Raw genomic sequence first — 16,333 nt, forward strand, 5'->3', positions numbered from 1 at the left:
AGAATGGGTGAAACAGGTGAAGGGGATTAAGAAGTACCAACAGGAAATATAGTCAATAATATTGTGGTATTTATGTATGGTGACAGATGGTAACTATACTTACCATGGCAAGCACTGCATAACGTAGAGAATTGTCAAATCACTATGTCGTACACTTGAAATTAATATAGCATTGTATGTCAACTGTATTTTGATTAAAGAGGGGTGACGTAAATTAGGATCCAAAAATTTTCAAAGTGCTGAGAATTTTAAGCTGTCTTAAAAAGTGAACAGCTTCCCAAACTTTGTGAAGATTGATTATTTTTTAAGCCACAAGCTTATTTTTTAATATAGATGGATAAAATAATTTTGGTTCTCTTAAATTCTTCAGTCTTAATTTACTTTACAGACTAGATTAAACAAGCCTGAGAATTATAGACACCGAGAAGGGGGAAAAATGTAGAAAAAAATAAGAAGAAGCCAAGCAGGGAAAAATAGAGGCTTTTAGCAAGATTGTCACTGTTCGCAGGGGAGCCCCTGCAACAGTGTGGATTATGAGTAGTATGAACAACCACCATTAAGGACAACTTAATACTTATTTTTAATGTTTTTAAAAGATTTTACTTATTTATTTGACAGAGAAAGAGAGAGAGCACAAGCAGGGGAGGGGCAGAGGGAGAGGGAAAAGCAGACTCCCCACTGAGCAGGGAGCCCAAGTCGAGACTCAATCCCAGAACCCTGAGATCATGACCTGAACCGAAGGCAGATGCTTAACCAACTGAGCCACCCAGGCGTCCCTGAAACTTAATATTTGAACATCATTTCATTCCAGTCCTCGGAAAGAAATGAAGTAAACTGGCTAAATTTATAATAGCCAATGGCAAACGGTGTTGCTGGGACCTTCAGGCTTCGATCCATCTGACAGGAGTGTAAGTACTTATTACTCGTAATTACTGCTTCCACATAATTCATGTACCCTTAATGCAGGACTTGCTGCATCTCTGATACCATGTTAGATGCTGAGAAATTCAGTACATAAGAAATACAGTTCCCTTAATGCTATGTAATTCCCTCAATCCTATACATAGTCTGGTTTAGGAAATAATGTAGCTCTTTCTTCTTTATTTTCATTCCTGTGAGAAACATGAATTAAGAGCCTACCAGTTTTTAGGCACTTAGTATATAAAATCCTGACACTTGTCCAGGAGCTTTTCAGACACTGGAGATATAAATTATTTGAAATGAGGGTGTAGCAATCTGAGAGAAAAGCAGATTAATGTGATGAGGGGTCACAGGAAGGAAACTCATATTAATTAAACACGTATTATGTGTCAGACCTTCTGCCTGGCCTGGAAATATATACCAAGCACAGCAGTCAGAAAATAGTCTCAAATTCTGAAAAACACAAGTTACAAAAAGATAAATCTCCTCGACACATATTTAAACACATGCCAAATTTGGTTAGAAAAATATGTTACATGAAATTGGTAGAAGAAAAGACCGTATCTTTCCCTCAGATTTTCCTGATGTAGAAAAAAATTCTCATTATGTTAAAAATAGTTTATATTTAATGTTTTGATTTTGGAAATGCATGCTAATTTTTGCTCTCACTCTTCATTTAGTAATAGGAATAATTATTTTGAAGTGCAATAGAAAATTTGACCATCATTCACATTCGCGAAAATGGGACTGTATATCCAATCTATGAAAGTAGGATTGCTATAATTTAATTTAGTATGTGTTATAAGTATGGCAAAACAACCCTGCATTTCACTACCCATCCCTAAAAAGGAAAGAGATGTTTAAAAATATCCTCAAGCATACTTTTCAGTGTTTCTCATAATATAGAGAAATAACCAAAATAAAATTTTGCCTTATATGTGTTCACATTATTTAGATCTTCTTCTAATTATTAGCTCCAACACTAATTGCGTAGTAATAATTTCAGCCCTAAAGAGATATTATGTTCTGACTGTACATATAACAATTCTATAATTGAGCAATGTAATCTTATATATCAATTATAAACACAAACCCATAATTACACATAGCACTTACTGAATTTAGACAAAGTTAAACTCTTGACCTGGTAGCTATTTTACCACAATGATAGAATTTACTGGTTGCAGGGGAAAAGAAATAGCCCAAACTACACACTATTAACCCTATTAGTATTATAGACACAGGAAATTTGCTCCAAATAATTCCAATACTAGTGCATTTGGAAAAAAAAAAAAAGCAAAGCCAATAATGTATATTGAATATAGTTATGTGTAATAGGAGAATGGGGTAAATAAAAGCAAGTGTTACACAGTAAATTATTAATAATTTATCAACAACTTGAAAATAACAAAGGAATTAATTATAACACTCATTGCCAAATGAAGTTGTATCCTTATTAAGTATAAAAACATATATTTTTTAGGTACCATCTCAAGTGGTACCATTTTTGGTACATATGCTAATTTCTTCTGTGTCTGTACTATTATAGCTCTCACAGTCAGATGTAAAAATTTTTACTTCAATACAAATACTTAAAAATATGCTGCATTTTCAATAAGTTCTACTTATTTTCCATAAAACATGTAATATTGTAACGACATAATGTTTTTTAATCACGTTATTCCTGAGCATATAATAGACATTCTGAAAGTAATGGTAATTTGCTTGAAAGATAACACTAACCTCTTTGAAAACGTACTTGGCTATGCAAATAAGAGTATCTATGTAATGTCTAACTATGAGCCATGATTCTGATTTATTAATCCCCCTTTTTTACTTTTGGAAGTTGAATTTCACACTCTCTCAGAATTCTTCCAACTCCAACTCTTAGGTAAGATACTTTCCAATATAATACAAGAGAAACAAATACATACAAGAATCAAATAATGACTCATATAACATATCTGGAGCAGTTCTCCTTCAACATAATTAAGTGAGAAACAGAACAAAATATTAGTTTGGTTCAAATTCACTAATGTTGCTAAGTAATACTTCAAAAGTTTTTCAGTAAATTATCAAAATATACACTACTCGAAATTGTGATATATTCAGTCTCCCTCTTTCAAGCATTTAAACCACTTCTACGGAACTTTGGAGTGATGTCATTAGAAGTAATTACCTTTTCACCTTTTATAAATACATCCAAGGATAGAACACATCAACATGTTTCCTCAAAGTGTAAGCCTCAAACATTTCATTTCAACTTACTATTTGCTTCTAATACTTTTATATTAATTTCTATATGGGCAAAAATGATAGAAGAATGTCATTGTAATATATTGAACGGATTTCTGTGAGAGTGGTTCTTTCATCATGCTGAGTTCAAATGTCAGCATCTGCAAAAGCCTAATATGAAGACCCCAATGACAATTTGCAAAATATTAACTATAAAATTGATTTAAAAATGCCACTGATCTTTTAAAATTCACTTCCTAATGAGGCATAAAAAGAAATACATGATGGGAAATTCATTATGAATGTTGATAAATAAAAGTTCATCAAGCAGATGAGACAAGGTAAATCACGTGCAATTATGTGTGTATCCGTTATATAACAGAAATGCGTTTTATTTTTTACGACTTCCCATGGCTTCCTATCAAAATTAGAGAGAAATCTAAAAGTTGATCACTCATTTAGCACTTACCTTATGTGGGTGATGATGAGTGTTGTAGTGGGAATAAAAAAATCATCCACTCGGTCAAACTGCTTTCCCACTGGCTGGGTGTGAATAGTGTGGTGTGGCACATTCCCGCTGGCCAGGGTTATTACCTAAACAGAGCATATCATGGTTAGACATTGGCAGTACATTCCCAGCATTAATTTCATGTAGAGATGAAACAAATCAGTAGCTGTTTCATAGACTATAGCCATCCTCAAAATTAGTATATCATTAATTGGACTTTTGTAATTGTTTGCTTATTTTCAACATAGAAATTTGTTTTTATAAAGAAATAAAAAATAAGGAAAGATTTGTCTTGAATAATTTCTGCTTAAATTATAAAATAGGTAGAAATAACTTCTGTATTATAAAAGCATTAATCTTGCTATAATGAGAAAAATAAAAGCAAGCATACAGATGGTGTAAATGAGAATATTAGTTTGCTTGCTCTTCTTTCTTTCTTTCTTTCTTTCTTTCTTTCTTTCTTTCTTTCTTTCTTTTTTTCTTCAGCTTTGTGGAGGTGTAATTGATAAACAAATTAGTCTCCTAATATAGAACAGAGCTGTAAACAAAACTGAAAACTCCAAAACAAATCACATGAAATATTTTAGCTCTTAGCAACTTTAGAATAGATGAAATTATATTTAATTTTTTTCCTTCTATAAATCGAAAGTAACAGATTTAAGTAAGTTTTTTTAAAAATTTTTTTAGAGAGGAGAAAGTGAGAAGGGGAAGGGGAGAAAGAGAGAGAGAGAGAGAGAGAGAATCTTGAGCAGGCTCCCTGCTGAGCACGGAGCCCAACATGGGCTCAATCTCAGGATGCTGAGATCCTGACATGAGCCGAATTCCAGAGTTGGATGCTTAATCAAACTGAGTCACCCAGATGCCCCAGATTTAAGTAAGTTTTAATCAAAGACATTTCTTCTTATTATTCATCATTAATTGGTTTTTAAAACCTTTATAGTCCATTAAAGAAAGATCACTACATTTAAATTCTTTTATTCCTTGTATCCCATTATGCACCAAATTCTATCAGTTCTTTCTTCAGATTTTTCACACCTCTCCATTTTTTCCTATTGTTCCTGCTGGTCAACCATTGTTCTGTGTTAGCCTTTTAAAGCCCTTTTTGCCTTTATTTCTCCCCTTTTAAATCCTTTCTACATACGGCCACCAAATTAAACTCCCTAAATAATTGACTGACTCTGTTAAGTTAAATAACTTTCCTCCCTCAAAACGGAGACTTTTCCTTTGGTTTTTATGACAGAAGTAAGTGGCACTTTGATTTTTTTTTTTTTTTTCTGAATGGCTAATTTTTCTTCACTCATTTGAGTATACTTTCATTGAGTTCCCCTGGAAATTGCCTTTCCAATGAAAATAGCTTATTATAACAGGATAGGCTCAGTCATGTTGTGGTTAAAAAAAGTAGAAAAAAAATATTAGTCTTAGAGCCTTGGGAAATTAAGATTTCATTTCACACCCATTACTTTCCCAGAGGGTTTTGGTTGGTATCTACTGTTTCACTTAGTATCCCATGCTGAACCAGCAGCCTTGAATGTTTCCATTTACAACAGACCACACTTGCCAGAACTAATCCTATGGCTCCACCTAACCAAACGGAGCCTATCGTGTGCCCAGAGGAAGAGAGAACCAAAGTCTTTGATAAAAGCCTTAAAGATACTCTACCTATTTTATTAATTAATATCAGTGAGAAAGTTTTCAATGGATTTTAGCCATTCATAATAATGTCTACAAGATTTTAATAAAGGTCAACAGAGGTAATGGGAATGGAACTCCTCAAATTTTCTTCCCCTTAGTTTGTATAGAAGTACATAGCTCTGAAATGCATGTACATATATTTGAAACTAATAATAATACTGAAACTGATGGCAGCAATAATAATATTTACTGAGAACCTGTTATATGCCAATATGTGTTCTCGGTAGTTTACAGGCGTCCCACAATTTAATATTAAAATAACACTATAATGTATCCCAAACTTACTGATGCAAAACTATTTTATGCCAATGAAGGTATATTAATTGAGCATCTAATTTGTGTTTGGCATAGTCCTAGGTTGTAAAAATACAATGCCACTTCCCTAGTTCTTCTCAGTCTGGACTTCATTCCCTGATGGTTCTAGGTCCTTCTCACTGCTGCAGTGGAACTGGTGGATTGCCTGATTCAGGCCTGAGCCGACACACAGATTGATCTAAGATGCACCTTAATCAATAGGCCCAATCTTGCGACAATCCTTGGTTCATTCCTAATGGCATGCTGCTCCCTCCATGTGTGATGCCTTCCACAAACCCACAGCTGCTACCTCCCACTGTCACCCCATCTGGCTGGGGCCTACTTCCCGGCCAACAGGAAGATGTAAAGACTTTATTCCAAGTTGTTTCCTGGGGACATTTCTTCTCTAATTATTGTGCGTTTGAAAAGACATTACATATGGATTGTAAAACTGTGCAGATGACAGTCTCATGACTTTTAGAACAGCATTTCTTAAATTTTCATAAGTCATAGATGCCTTTTAAAAAGGAAAAATATAACTAGGATAAATCTTTGAGAATTCATCTGAGAACACTAATTGGAAAATCACTGTCTTATATACCTAACATTATGGCAGTTTATGAGTTTTTATTAATTAATTATAAATATCACAGAAAATAATATATTTTGCTTCCATAATTGATGAAGATGTATAGATTTGATTATAGTCAAAATGAAAACACAAAGTAGAAGTATACCTAGGACTTTCAGATCCTTGATAAAAGGTTTTTGCACCTTTATGGTTTCAGTGGCCACTATTATAAGATAAACTGCATTAGGGCAAAAAGGTACTGCCTAAGTAACCATCACAACCTAGCATCGATGTCTCTAGTTCTAGTCTGATCTTTCAACATGGCACAGCGACACTCTAGCAAAAATGGGGCCTTGCCCATGTTTTCCGTTTGGTGAATTCTATTTTACCATAGGAAAGTCTATTCCTCTTTTCAAACAAATCTTAAATCTCATTTCCTTTGCAGATGTTTCCTGATCATCTTGTTGGGAGACAATTATCCATGAATATTTTGACATTTCTGCTGAGTCAGGTCTTTCTGAGCAAAGGGCACTAGCAAAGCTGGAGAAAGGACGATGGCACAGCAAAAATGCCTCGGAAGCTAAAGGTGGGGTATTGCTCCTGAGAGAGGTAGAGACTTAACTCCTTTGAGCCCTACTGACATTCCAGGGTATTGACCTGATAAAATTTGCATTCCAGAGTAAAAATAATAACAGGATGGACTGATATGCCAACAGTCTAAAAAAAAAAAAACAACCTTAAAACACATAATTTCAGGGTCCTTCTCCTGTTAGAGCAACTGTGCTGTACATACAGGGTAACATTAATTTCTCACCCCTCCACCCTTAGGATGGGGGCTGGAGTATATACGCTAGCACGGTCCTGAGTAAGAAATGGTCTGTTCTCTGATCCAGAGACCCTGTGTTTCCTGTCAGCCTGTCTGTCTATCCAACTATGTATTATCTTATCTAATCCATCACATAGATATGTGTATATATGTGTGTATAAATGTTACTTTATGCAAATACATCTAACTGTATGTACTATTTTACGAGTACTTCTCAATTCTTACATTTTATTTTACATTTTCAGATGTGAGACTTACCTTTCCTTCCACTCAGCAAATATTTAAAAAATTCATTAAATCTTAAAAGCATATTTTTTATTGGACATTCAGAGAAAAAGAACCCATTTTTAAATGGCTGAATAATGTGTGGGAAGTTACTTAACACCTTTTCAAAGTCTTTTTCTCCCCTTTCTGTATGATATTGAAGGAGTGTGCCTAAAGTGCTTTATGGAAGTTTTTCAACCCCGAGAAAGCTATTAATCTATCACAGTAGCAAGTACCAAAGGGGAGGGGAAGGATTCAGTTCCAAAGAATACAATATATTGAAAATTCATACAGATTTAAAAGAAAATATATTTTTTAACTTTTATAAGCTGTGTTTATTTTATTTTAAAGGTAAAGAAAATTAATTCATGAGTAAACTTTAAAAAAAAAATCATGTATATTAACCTGTTCTATCTTGTGAAGATTTAAGTACAAAATAGCAAATAACTAGACAATATTATCATATTGTGATAGATCAGTCAAACAACTGTCCACAATGAAGACTGTACTCTTTCCATCAAAAGATGAGGTCTGTTACTTCACCCTCTTGAATCTAGCAGGCAGCGTGACTTGCTTTGATCAAGAAGTTGTGGTGGAAGTGACTTAACGTGAATTCTAGTGCCTAGATCTTAATTAGCCTTGCACCTTCCACTGTCTTATACCCTGGGACCACCACACTGAGATTCCAGCCTAAAGGATGAGCAGGCACATGCAGGAGACACAAGCCACCCAGCCATTCACCAGGAGCGCATATCAGATGTGGGGCTGAGGCTATTTTGAACCATCCAGCTCCTGTAATCAGATGAGTGAGGCCATCTGAGTGCTCCCCCAATCATGCTTGCAAACTGCCTAGATTGCCGAACCATGGAACTATGGGTAATAAGTCATTCTTTAATTCTGTATAACACATCAAATTTGGGGGGCTATGATTTGCCACAATAGATAACTGGAATACTATTATATGTTAGATGTTTCAAATGACACGTATTTCTAATGAAATATAACAGGAACCGTCATTCTGATAGTGCCTTTAAAAGATTTCATTTCGATAGACCTGCCTTTTCTAAGTTAAATATTGCAAAACTAAAAATCCTTCAGAAACATTTAAAGTATTGGTAGTGACAACCAATTAAAATTAAAAACATGGCACTCAATTGACGTACTGAAAACTGGCCAAAGGTTAATGATTTGTAAGTAGAGGAATGTTCACGGCAGTGCTATAATCACGAGGTAGTTGAGACATAGATAAAACACATTTTCAGGGCCAAATGTTCCTTCTCATTCCCTCTCAGTTTTCCGTTAAACTTTTAACTCCAACAATTGAATCTGTGCCAAAGAGACACCGTCAAAATATATATTTTTCACCCTCTGTCAAGATCTATATAAACAACTTTAAAACAAACAAATTCCACAAAAACTATATCACTTATTTCCTAATTAGAAATGAGCCTGTGCTCAGATATCTGTTTGGAGAAAAATGGAGATCTGCCTTGAGACTGTCTAATTCTCTTGGTCTGTAGCTCATATGCCCCATTTTGAAAACAGAGATGGAAACAAGAATATTCTCATGTAAATTGTAGGGAGGCAGGTAATTGCTGAAAGGTAAATTATGACTATTGTTCCCTAATGGCATCAGTTTTGTCATCATTGGTTTTTCTTTTTGCCTGCCAATCTAACCTTTGATAAGTATAAGATGTAATATTTTCCATCCAAACAAGTACTTGAGTATTAACTTGTTCCCCCTTTTCTGCACAGATCTAGATATGATTAAAGTACAGTCCTCAGACGAAGAAGATCGCTGTTAAATAGTTATAAATATCCAATGAGATATCTAAAGGTTTAAAAATCACTATTTCCTCGAATATGCTGAAATGTGCTTACCTGCAGTGTTGGAGAAGTCTTTTCCGTGGTACCCCAGCTCAGCACCCAGACCTGATCATGTGATTTGTCGTAGTGTAATTTAACTGGTACGGGGTCTGTGCTTACTGCCTATAATAAATAGGAGTGGAAAAAAATTTTTTTCAGACTGAAATATTAGTTTAAAGCGATGCCAGAAATTATGAAAGAACAAAAGCATTTAGAAGTCAGATTAAAAATTTATGTTGCCAATTTTCTGTTTTTCTAAATCTTCATTTGTTTAATTCGGAAATATGATACTTTACCCAGGCATGTTTTTGCACAATTTTATACAGTCTTATGTTCCTTCATTACCTATGCAAATTGTGTATCATGGAGAAGTTATTTAGAAACTTAAGATATATAAATGATTAATATGTATTCAATTGTTGAACACAGGTAAGAATTATGTTGATATTATTGGGTTTTTTTCATTCTAATGTTGGGCATGGGATTTGGCCATCTATAATGCTAAAATGCCTACATCTGATACACAGTGGTAACCCTAAAGACAGATTACCTCATTTAGTTTCCTTAACGAGAAACCTAAAATCACAGAAAGAAGTAAAAGCATTTTTTTAACCATCCTTGATACGGTAAATGTGTTTTTCTGCCAATATTTATAATATTTAGCATTTACTTAAAACCAAAAGTTCAGAAAACAAATGGCTGCCAGGAAGTTATTTCACTCACCTTAATTTCAAGCTATTTATATTTCAAGCTAATACCTTTTTCAAGTAATTTCCTGTAGTAGTTCCTTATGTATGTTTTTCTAATTTTATAACTTAAAACAAACTATATCCAATACAACAATCTTTATTCAATATTGAAATCATTTCTTTCCGAAGCTCTGTTAAATATCCTTAGAGAATTTCCTAATTTTTAGTTCAGAATGCAGTCCTCTTCTCAGTGGGTTAGTTAAAGGTAAACGACATTTGTGGTTGAACATGTGAAGATTCATATTTTAGCTAACATGTTGGCAATTTAGTCTTACTAAAGTATTTATTTTCTAAAACCTTCCCCTGAATTTTATCTATTTAAAATTCTCAATACTCTTGGATTACTGAATTAATTATTTGATTTCTGAAAAGGCCTATTTAAATATTTCTGTGTTAGTGTCCTCATGACTTTCTTCCTGGCTAACAGAGCCATTACACTGTTTTGAGATCAGGTGGCCAAGAATGTTCTCAGGGAAGGTAGCTCATTTGGTGAGCATCAGAGATTTAACCTATTCCCCTTTCACAAATGCCAAGTTTCCCAGCCTCTCTAGAGGCTCCCCTGGTCACATGACCCAGTCTCATTTATCCATGCTAAGGATTAATTCAATGAATGATTTTTGAGAATGATATTGCACCACACTTTCTCTATGTTCCTGCTTTGAATGCTATCACATAAGAACATTAAGCCTTAATTTCCAAAGTCATTTTGAGGCCATGAAACAATAAGCTTAAGAAGGAAAAGCCGCACAACATTGAGGATTTGACAGGAGAAAAATGAAAGGAGACTGAATTCTCCGTGACAACTTTGCGTTGCTGCACAAACTTAGAACTGTCTCTAGACGAGGTTATTTGGGATAATTAAATAGCTTTATTGCTTAAGAAATAGTCTGGTATTTTGTTAATTGTAATCTAGTGAACGCCAGATGTTTCATTTAAGTTCTTCAGGTACTCATCGATAATTTCAATGTGTATATAGCAAAAGTGCCATCATTAATCATTCCACTAATAACAAAGCAATAAGATTCCTTTGATTTTTCGTATTTCCCCCTTTATATGTAAAACTTGATCTATGTGTGATTATAACAGTTACCCTATTTTGCATGCAGCTTAAAAAGAAATAATCTTTAGGTCTTTAAAATGCTAAAGATAAAATAGTTCAACAACAAAAGCAATAGTAACAAAGACCTCATTGTTATTAAATTATTGAGACAGTTACACAAAGAGCAAAGATCTTTAGATAATTTTAAATATTAAGGAACAATTTAAATGCAAATTTCCAGCTTGCCTGCTCTAGTAAGGTTCTTTTCTTTCATTGATTCCTTTCCTAAGTATTACCTTCGAGGGGCATACCACAATCCATGGGTTAAGTTAATATCCACATAAAACAGGACTAGAAATGGAGACTCAGTCTTACCCGTAGTCATCCAGCAGGCAATCAGCAGAGCTGGGATTTGATAGTCTGTTTATCCCCAGTGTGCAACTCCTGTGAACATGAACCACCATCCTCCCTAGCTGATAGCTGAATTCCCGACAATGTGTGGATATGTTGCCTGCCTGTTTGTTGCCTCATGCATAAGAAACGTTCTTTGGGCGTTTTCTCTTTTGGTAGGTGGAGGGAAATCCATGGGCCCAAATGTATGCAGTATCATCTGTATAAGCAGCACCGACCTAGTGGGCAGCAGTATACACCATGCTCGTGAGCATGCATTCTGAAGCCGACTGCAAATTTTAGCTTAAGTGAAAAAAAAATAATAGCTCAGGAAGCTTTTCTGTGGTGCGCCATGGAAAAGCTAATTGAACTAGAGCTATTTTCATGACAATTAGCGTCATAGTGTTTTAAAGTTGGAGATACAGTACCCTTATTTAGCAAATGAAGAATCCGAGACTTAGAAGAGAAAGTAAATACACGCAGTCTTTGTCCTTAAAGAATTATAGGCTAGAGGGTGAAAGAACTTAAAATAACTAGATTCCAGTCACAAAATAAAAAAGAAGGACCAAATGCCATGGAAATGCAGAGGAAGAAGTACAAAGCAGGATGAAGGATGGGGAGGAGGTGATGCTTTGATTGGGGCTTTAAGTATGAATATTTTTATAAGTGGGAAGACAGAGACTATTCTTCAAAGTTAACTTATGAGAATATGTTCCCGGAGATGTCAAAAAGCAGTCCATGAATAACGACCTTCAAATAACTAAGATATATGTATTTGAAAGAGAAAAATATCAATTTTCAAAACAGCTTCAGATTTTGAAAAATATCTGCTCAATCGTCTCCAAAATGTTTGAACATTTTTGTCTCTCAGCATTTCAAAGGTTTGGTATAAAATTCAATATATTTTGGTGTTTGGTTATAATAGCTCACCAGAACTGAAAAAGATATGCAGATCAAAATGAAGAAAAATACATCTGACATACTTTATTTGGAAAATGTTTAACTCTTGGGGGGAAAAAATCTGTTTACAACTTTTCAAGTGTACAGATAGAACACATTTTACAGAGGGAACATTTACATGGTTTTCATCAAAACGATCATGTAACAAAGACAGAAATATTTCCAAACAACCATCCTCAGGATAATCTTGCCATACCCAATTTTCAGCCAAAAAACAGATATTTTCCTACTTATGTTGTCAACTTTTGAAAGGAATAAATTGTATGTATTGGATTTCACAAAATACCTGCTAGTATACTCTGGAAATTACTTTAAATGATGAGTAAGTTTAGACCATTAGCTTTTGTAAAAGAGAAAGACAGTATATTTGATACTTAAAATATTATTTTTCTTGCCACAATTAAGCCTCTGTGTTTTTTTAAAATAGCTTAAATGTTTCTGCACATTTTATGAAAGGGATTGTAAAGATTCTCTTATCCTTGACTGCCCTCTTTCTCCCATGCCTCACATTCTCAGGAAACAGGATTCTATGTGCCTTCTCAATACTGACCTCGGCAGCTTCTGCCCTGATACCATGAAGAACAGAGCCTCTATCCTCTTGACTCTCATCACACGGCTTCTAACTTCTAATTTTATATATACTCACCACCTTTCTCAACAGATTTGTTAAGATGGGTTTTTTTTTTTTTTTTTTTTTTTTGGTAAGCATTAGACAGATCATAACACTAATCTGCTCAAAGGACTACAGCGTCTTTTCATTTCCCTCAGAGTAAAGCCAGAAGTCCTTCCAATGACTCCCAGGCCCTAGCTGACCTGCCTCTTCCCTCTTCTTTCTCTGACCCCTTCACCTACTACTCCAGTCGAGATGCTCTGGGCCTCCTGCTGTTCATCCAACATGCCAGCCACAGTTCTGCCTTTCAGAGGGCTTTTCCCCTGAATGGTCTCCCCCTGGATAGCCCAGTGTCTGCTTCCTCAACACATTCACTGCTCCGAATTCACCCTCTCAGCGAGGCCAGCCTGATCACCCAGCCTAATACTGTAATCAGCCTTCCCCTGGTGCACATCCCCTCATCTTCAGCTTTCCCAATCCCACCTGGTCTTATACCACTATTTTACTTTTTCCAAAGCACTTACCACCTGACTGCATATTATATAATTTGCATTTATAGTATTCCTATTTTTCATTGTCCGTCTTCATCCAATGGATTCTAGGTTCCAAGAAAGCAGCTTTTCTTTCTGTTTAAGTCAATAATATTACCTATGCACTTAGAACAATACCTTGTAAATAGCAATATTCAACATACAATTAATGGGACTCTAAATCTACTTAATTGGGAAAAGCAAATTGCAAAATTAAACAGTGTTCCAAAACTTATTATTAAGATCATCATTATCATTTTATTTAAGAGAGACAATTATACTCTGTACCATACTTATTATGAAGAGAGGAGTTTTTTTTAATGTTTTACAAATACAAATTATTTTAATTTAATCTTCATAATAATTTTTGTGTTGAGGTGTACAGTATTGTTATCCCCTTTGTACAGATAAAAGTGAACTAATGTACCAACATTGATCCCTTCTTATTATAAAACTCCCTCTTTTGTCTTCAGGTGCCCTTCTGTCCACTGTGCATTACATCACTATTCAACATACAGATGAATGTTGGCTTCCCGTGTTGGTCCATATATTAAATATTTATAAAAGGTAATGTGATTTTTTTAAACATAAAAAGACATATAAATGACATCCTTGTATTCCCTTCTCACAACTCATCATCTTTCATTCCATTATGCTGCACACATTCCAGTTTGGAGACCACTGGTGTATATAGGTTTTTTTTTTTTTTTCTTTCTGCAGCTACCAACCATTTTTCAAGAAGAAATGATATAAGTTGAATAACAACATTCAAAAATATGTGTTTAGAAGAAAATATTCCATGGATAGTCATCTTTCACCTCAGAATTAACCTATATAGATTTCTCATTCATTACTTTGCATAATTTGTATTTCACTACTGATATTGTTTTGCTAGTAAAATTGTTCCAGACTTTGCCTTGAGAAGCCTATGGAGATGAGATTTATTTGTAGCAGGTGATTCAAATCTCAGCCATAATAGAACAAAGGGAATCAGTTTAGATCTATTGAATGATTCTGTAAGATTTTGTTTAAAGGTTCTGATACTGTAGTCAGAAATATTCCCCCCGTATCATAAACACTACGGTTTTCTGCACAGAGTGGCATTTGCTTGGCCTGGTGATATTCAGATAATTAAGCCACAATCCTACTTGCAAAAATGAATTGATCTTTTAAACATTTTCAGAAATAACTTTCAAATTACAATGTGTTGTTATTGTAATTAATAGTAGTTATCTACATATTCAGGTCTGAAAATCCATTTCTCAATTTTCCATATAAGTACCATTTTCAGAGTGCTATATTATCGTGTTGAATTAACTTCTTCTATTCCTTCATTAAAATGTTTAAAATACACTCTATAATGTAATAACAAAAAGGACTTATTTGTAGCTTTATATACCAATAAAATATTTTTTCTTTATTACTTTAAAACATTGCTTAAGCATATCATTTACTTACATTATAAGGGTTTTATTTTTCCTCTTTGTCGATCTACAAACCTTAACTCCTTCATAATCCCAACATACCCAGTGTTATACAAATTTATCAGTACTGCTGGAGGAGGTCAGACAAATATTAAAAATGTAAAGTACACGCTATACTGCTCCTGGACCGGTTGCATCACCTTCTATAAAGATGGCTTATTTTATGAGGGGGAAAATACTGGTAATAGCAACAAAGATACACAAAACTTGAGGTTTGGGCTTGACATGAAGGAACAGTGAAGCAAGCTTGTTTATCAGCCTGACAAGGAGAGTACCAGCTGGCTAATTAAGTGAACCTAATTTAAACTAATGATGTCGATTCTCAAGATAATGTGCTAATGGCTAGAGGAGACTGCTGATGACACTTAAGAATACTCCCGAGGTGTCGCAAGCCACTTTGGCATCCAAGCAGAACCTGATTTTGCTCCACAGAAGACAAAATGAGGTCAGTTGTTTACTAGGTAGTCTTTCATACAGCCAAATATCACCTGCCTGCCACTCTTACAAAAATTCCACAGTAAGAAAGGCAACACACAGTTGATGGTTAAAGCAGCAGCAACCTTACCGATTCCATTAAAAAATTGTGACCTTTTACTTTCTAAGCTGCATATAAAAATGATACTGTTGTATCCACTGAAAAAAACATACTCCAATGTATTTTAACATAAATTTTATAAAACCTTATGTTGTCAAGAAAATATTTGTCATTTAATAATAAAATGTAACAAAGCTATTCCAAATTTTTAAATTTTTAATCCTAAGTACACATTTACTACCAATCCACACAGTCTTTTGCACATATTCTTTGGCACGTATTTGCATGCGAAAGAAAGAGGCAGAAATATGATTTCTTAGATAAGGTCAGCATAAAACACTAGGGATATACTTTAATTAGATTGAAAAAGAAAGCTTGAAAGATTAAAGTTAAATAAAAGTAGTATCTTTTTGTCTCTTTTTTTCAAGATTGATTTTGCACTTCACTGTTCCATTTCTATATCCACACCGGAGAAAATTCTATGGCATTTTCTACCATGTTTGGGAGAAGATTAACTACATTTCTGTTATAGTTAATATTCTTAGCGATTTCTGTATAATATACTCAGGGTTGAAAGAAAGAAATAAACGCCTACAGCACACAATCAGGAAGTAAAACTTCACTTGGATGCAAAAAAGACTGACTTCAAACCCAGCCTCAGCTGAGAAAAGTGGTCAAGTTGAGAAAGGATGCTTAACTTTTTACACAATTAACTTCGTACTTTGCAGTTGACTTTGAGTGTGCTCTGTCCTTGGAGATAAATACAGCTTTAAATCACAAAGTTGTTGTTGTTGTTTCAATTTAGTCTTTTAAGTAGCTAGAAATGTTCTTTCTTTAAATAGTTTTAAAACTTGAACTA

General features: G+C 34.3%; 1 protein-coding gene across 1 annotated transcript in view; it reads right to left on the minus strand.

The window, feature by feature from the left end:
* Positions 1–16,333, minus strand: part of FSTL5 (follistatin like 5) — a 698,132-nt gene that overhangs the window by 47,897 nt on the left and 633,902 nt on the right. Inside the window, exons 14-15 of the mRNA XM_045798623.2 lie at positions 9,193–9,300; positions 3,626–3,750 (exon numbers count right to left, since the gene is read on the minus strand). Of these exons, the coding sequence (XP_045654579.2) occupies positions 3,626–3,750; positions 9,193–9,300 (233 nt within the window). The remainder of the gene's footprint in view (positions 1–3,625; positions 3,751–9,192; positions 9,301–16,333) is intronic.

Source organism: Ursus americanus, chromosome 13, assembly GCF_024610735.1.
Source record: "Ursus americanus isolate L20-20 chromosome 13, mUrsAme1.1.p, whole genome shotgun sequence".
In the NCBI taxonomy this organism is placed as follows: Eukaryota; Metazoa; Chordata; class Mammalia; order Carnivora; family Ursidae; genus Ursus; species Ursus americanus.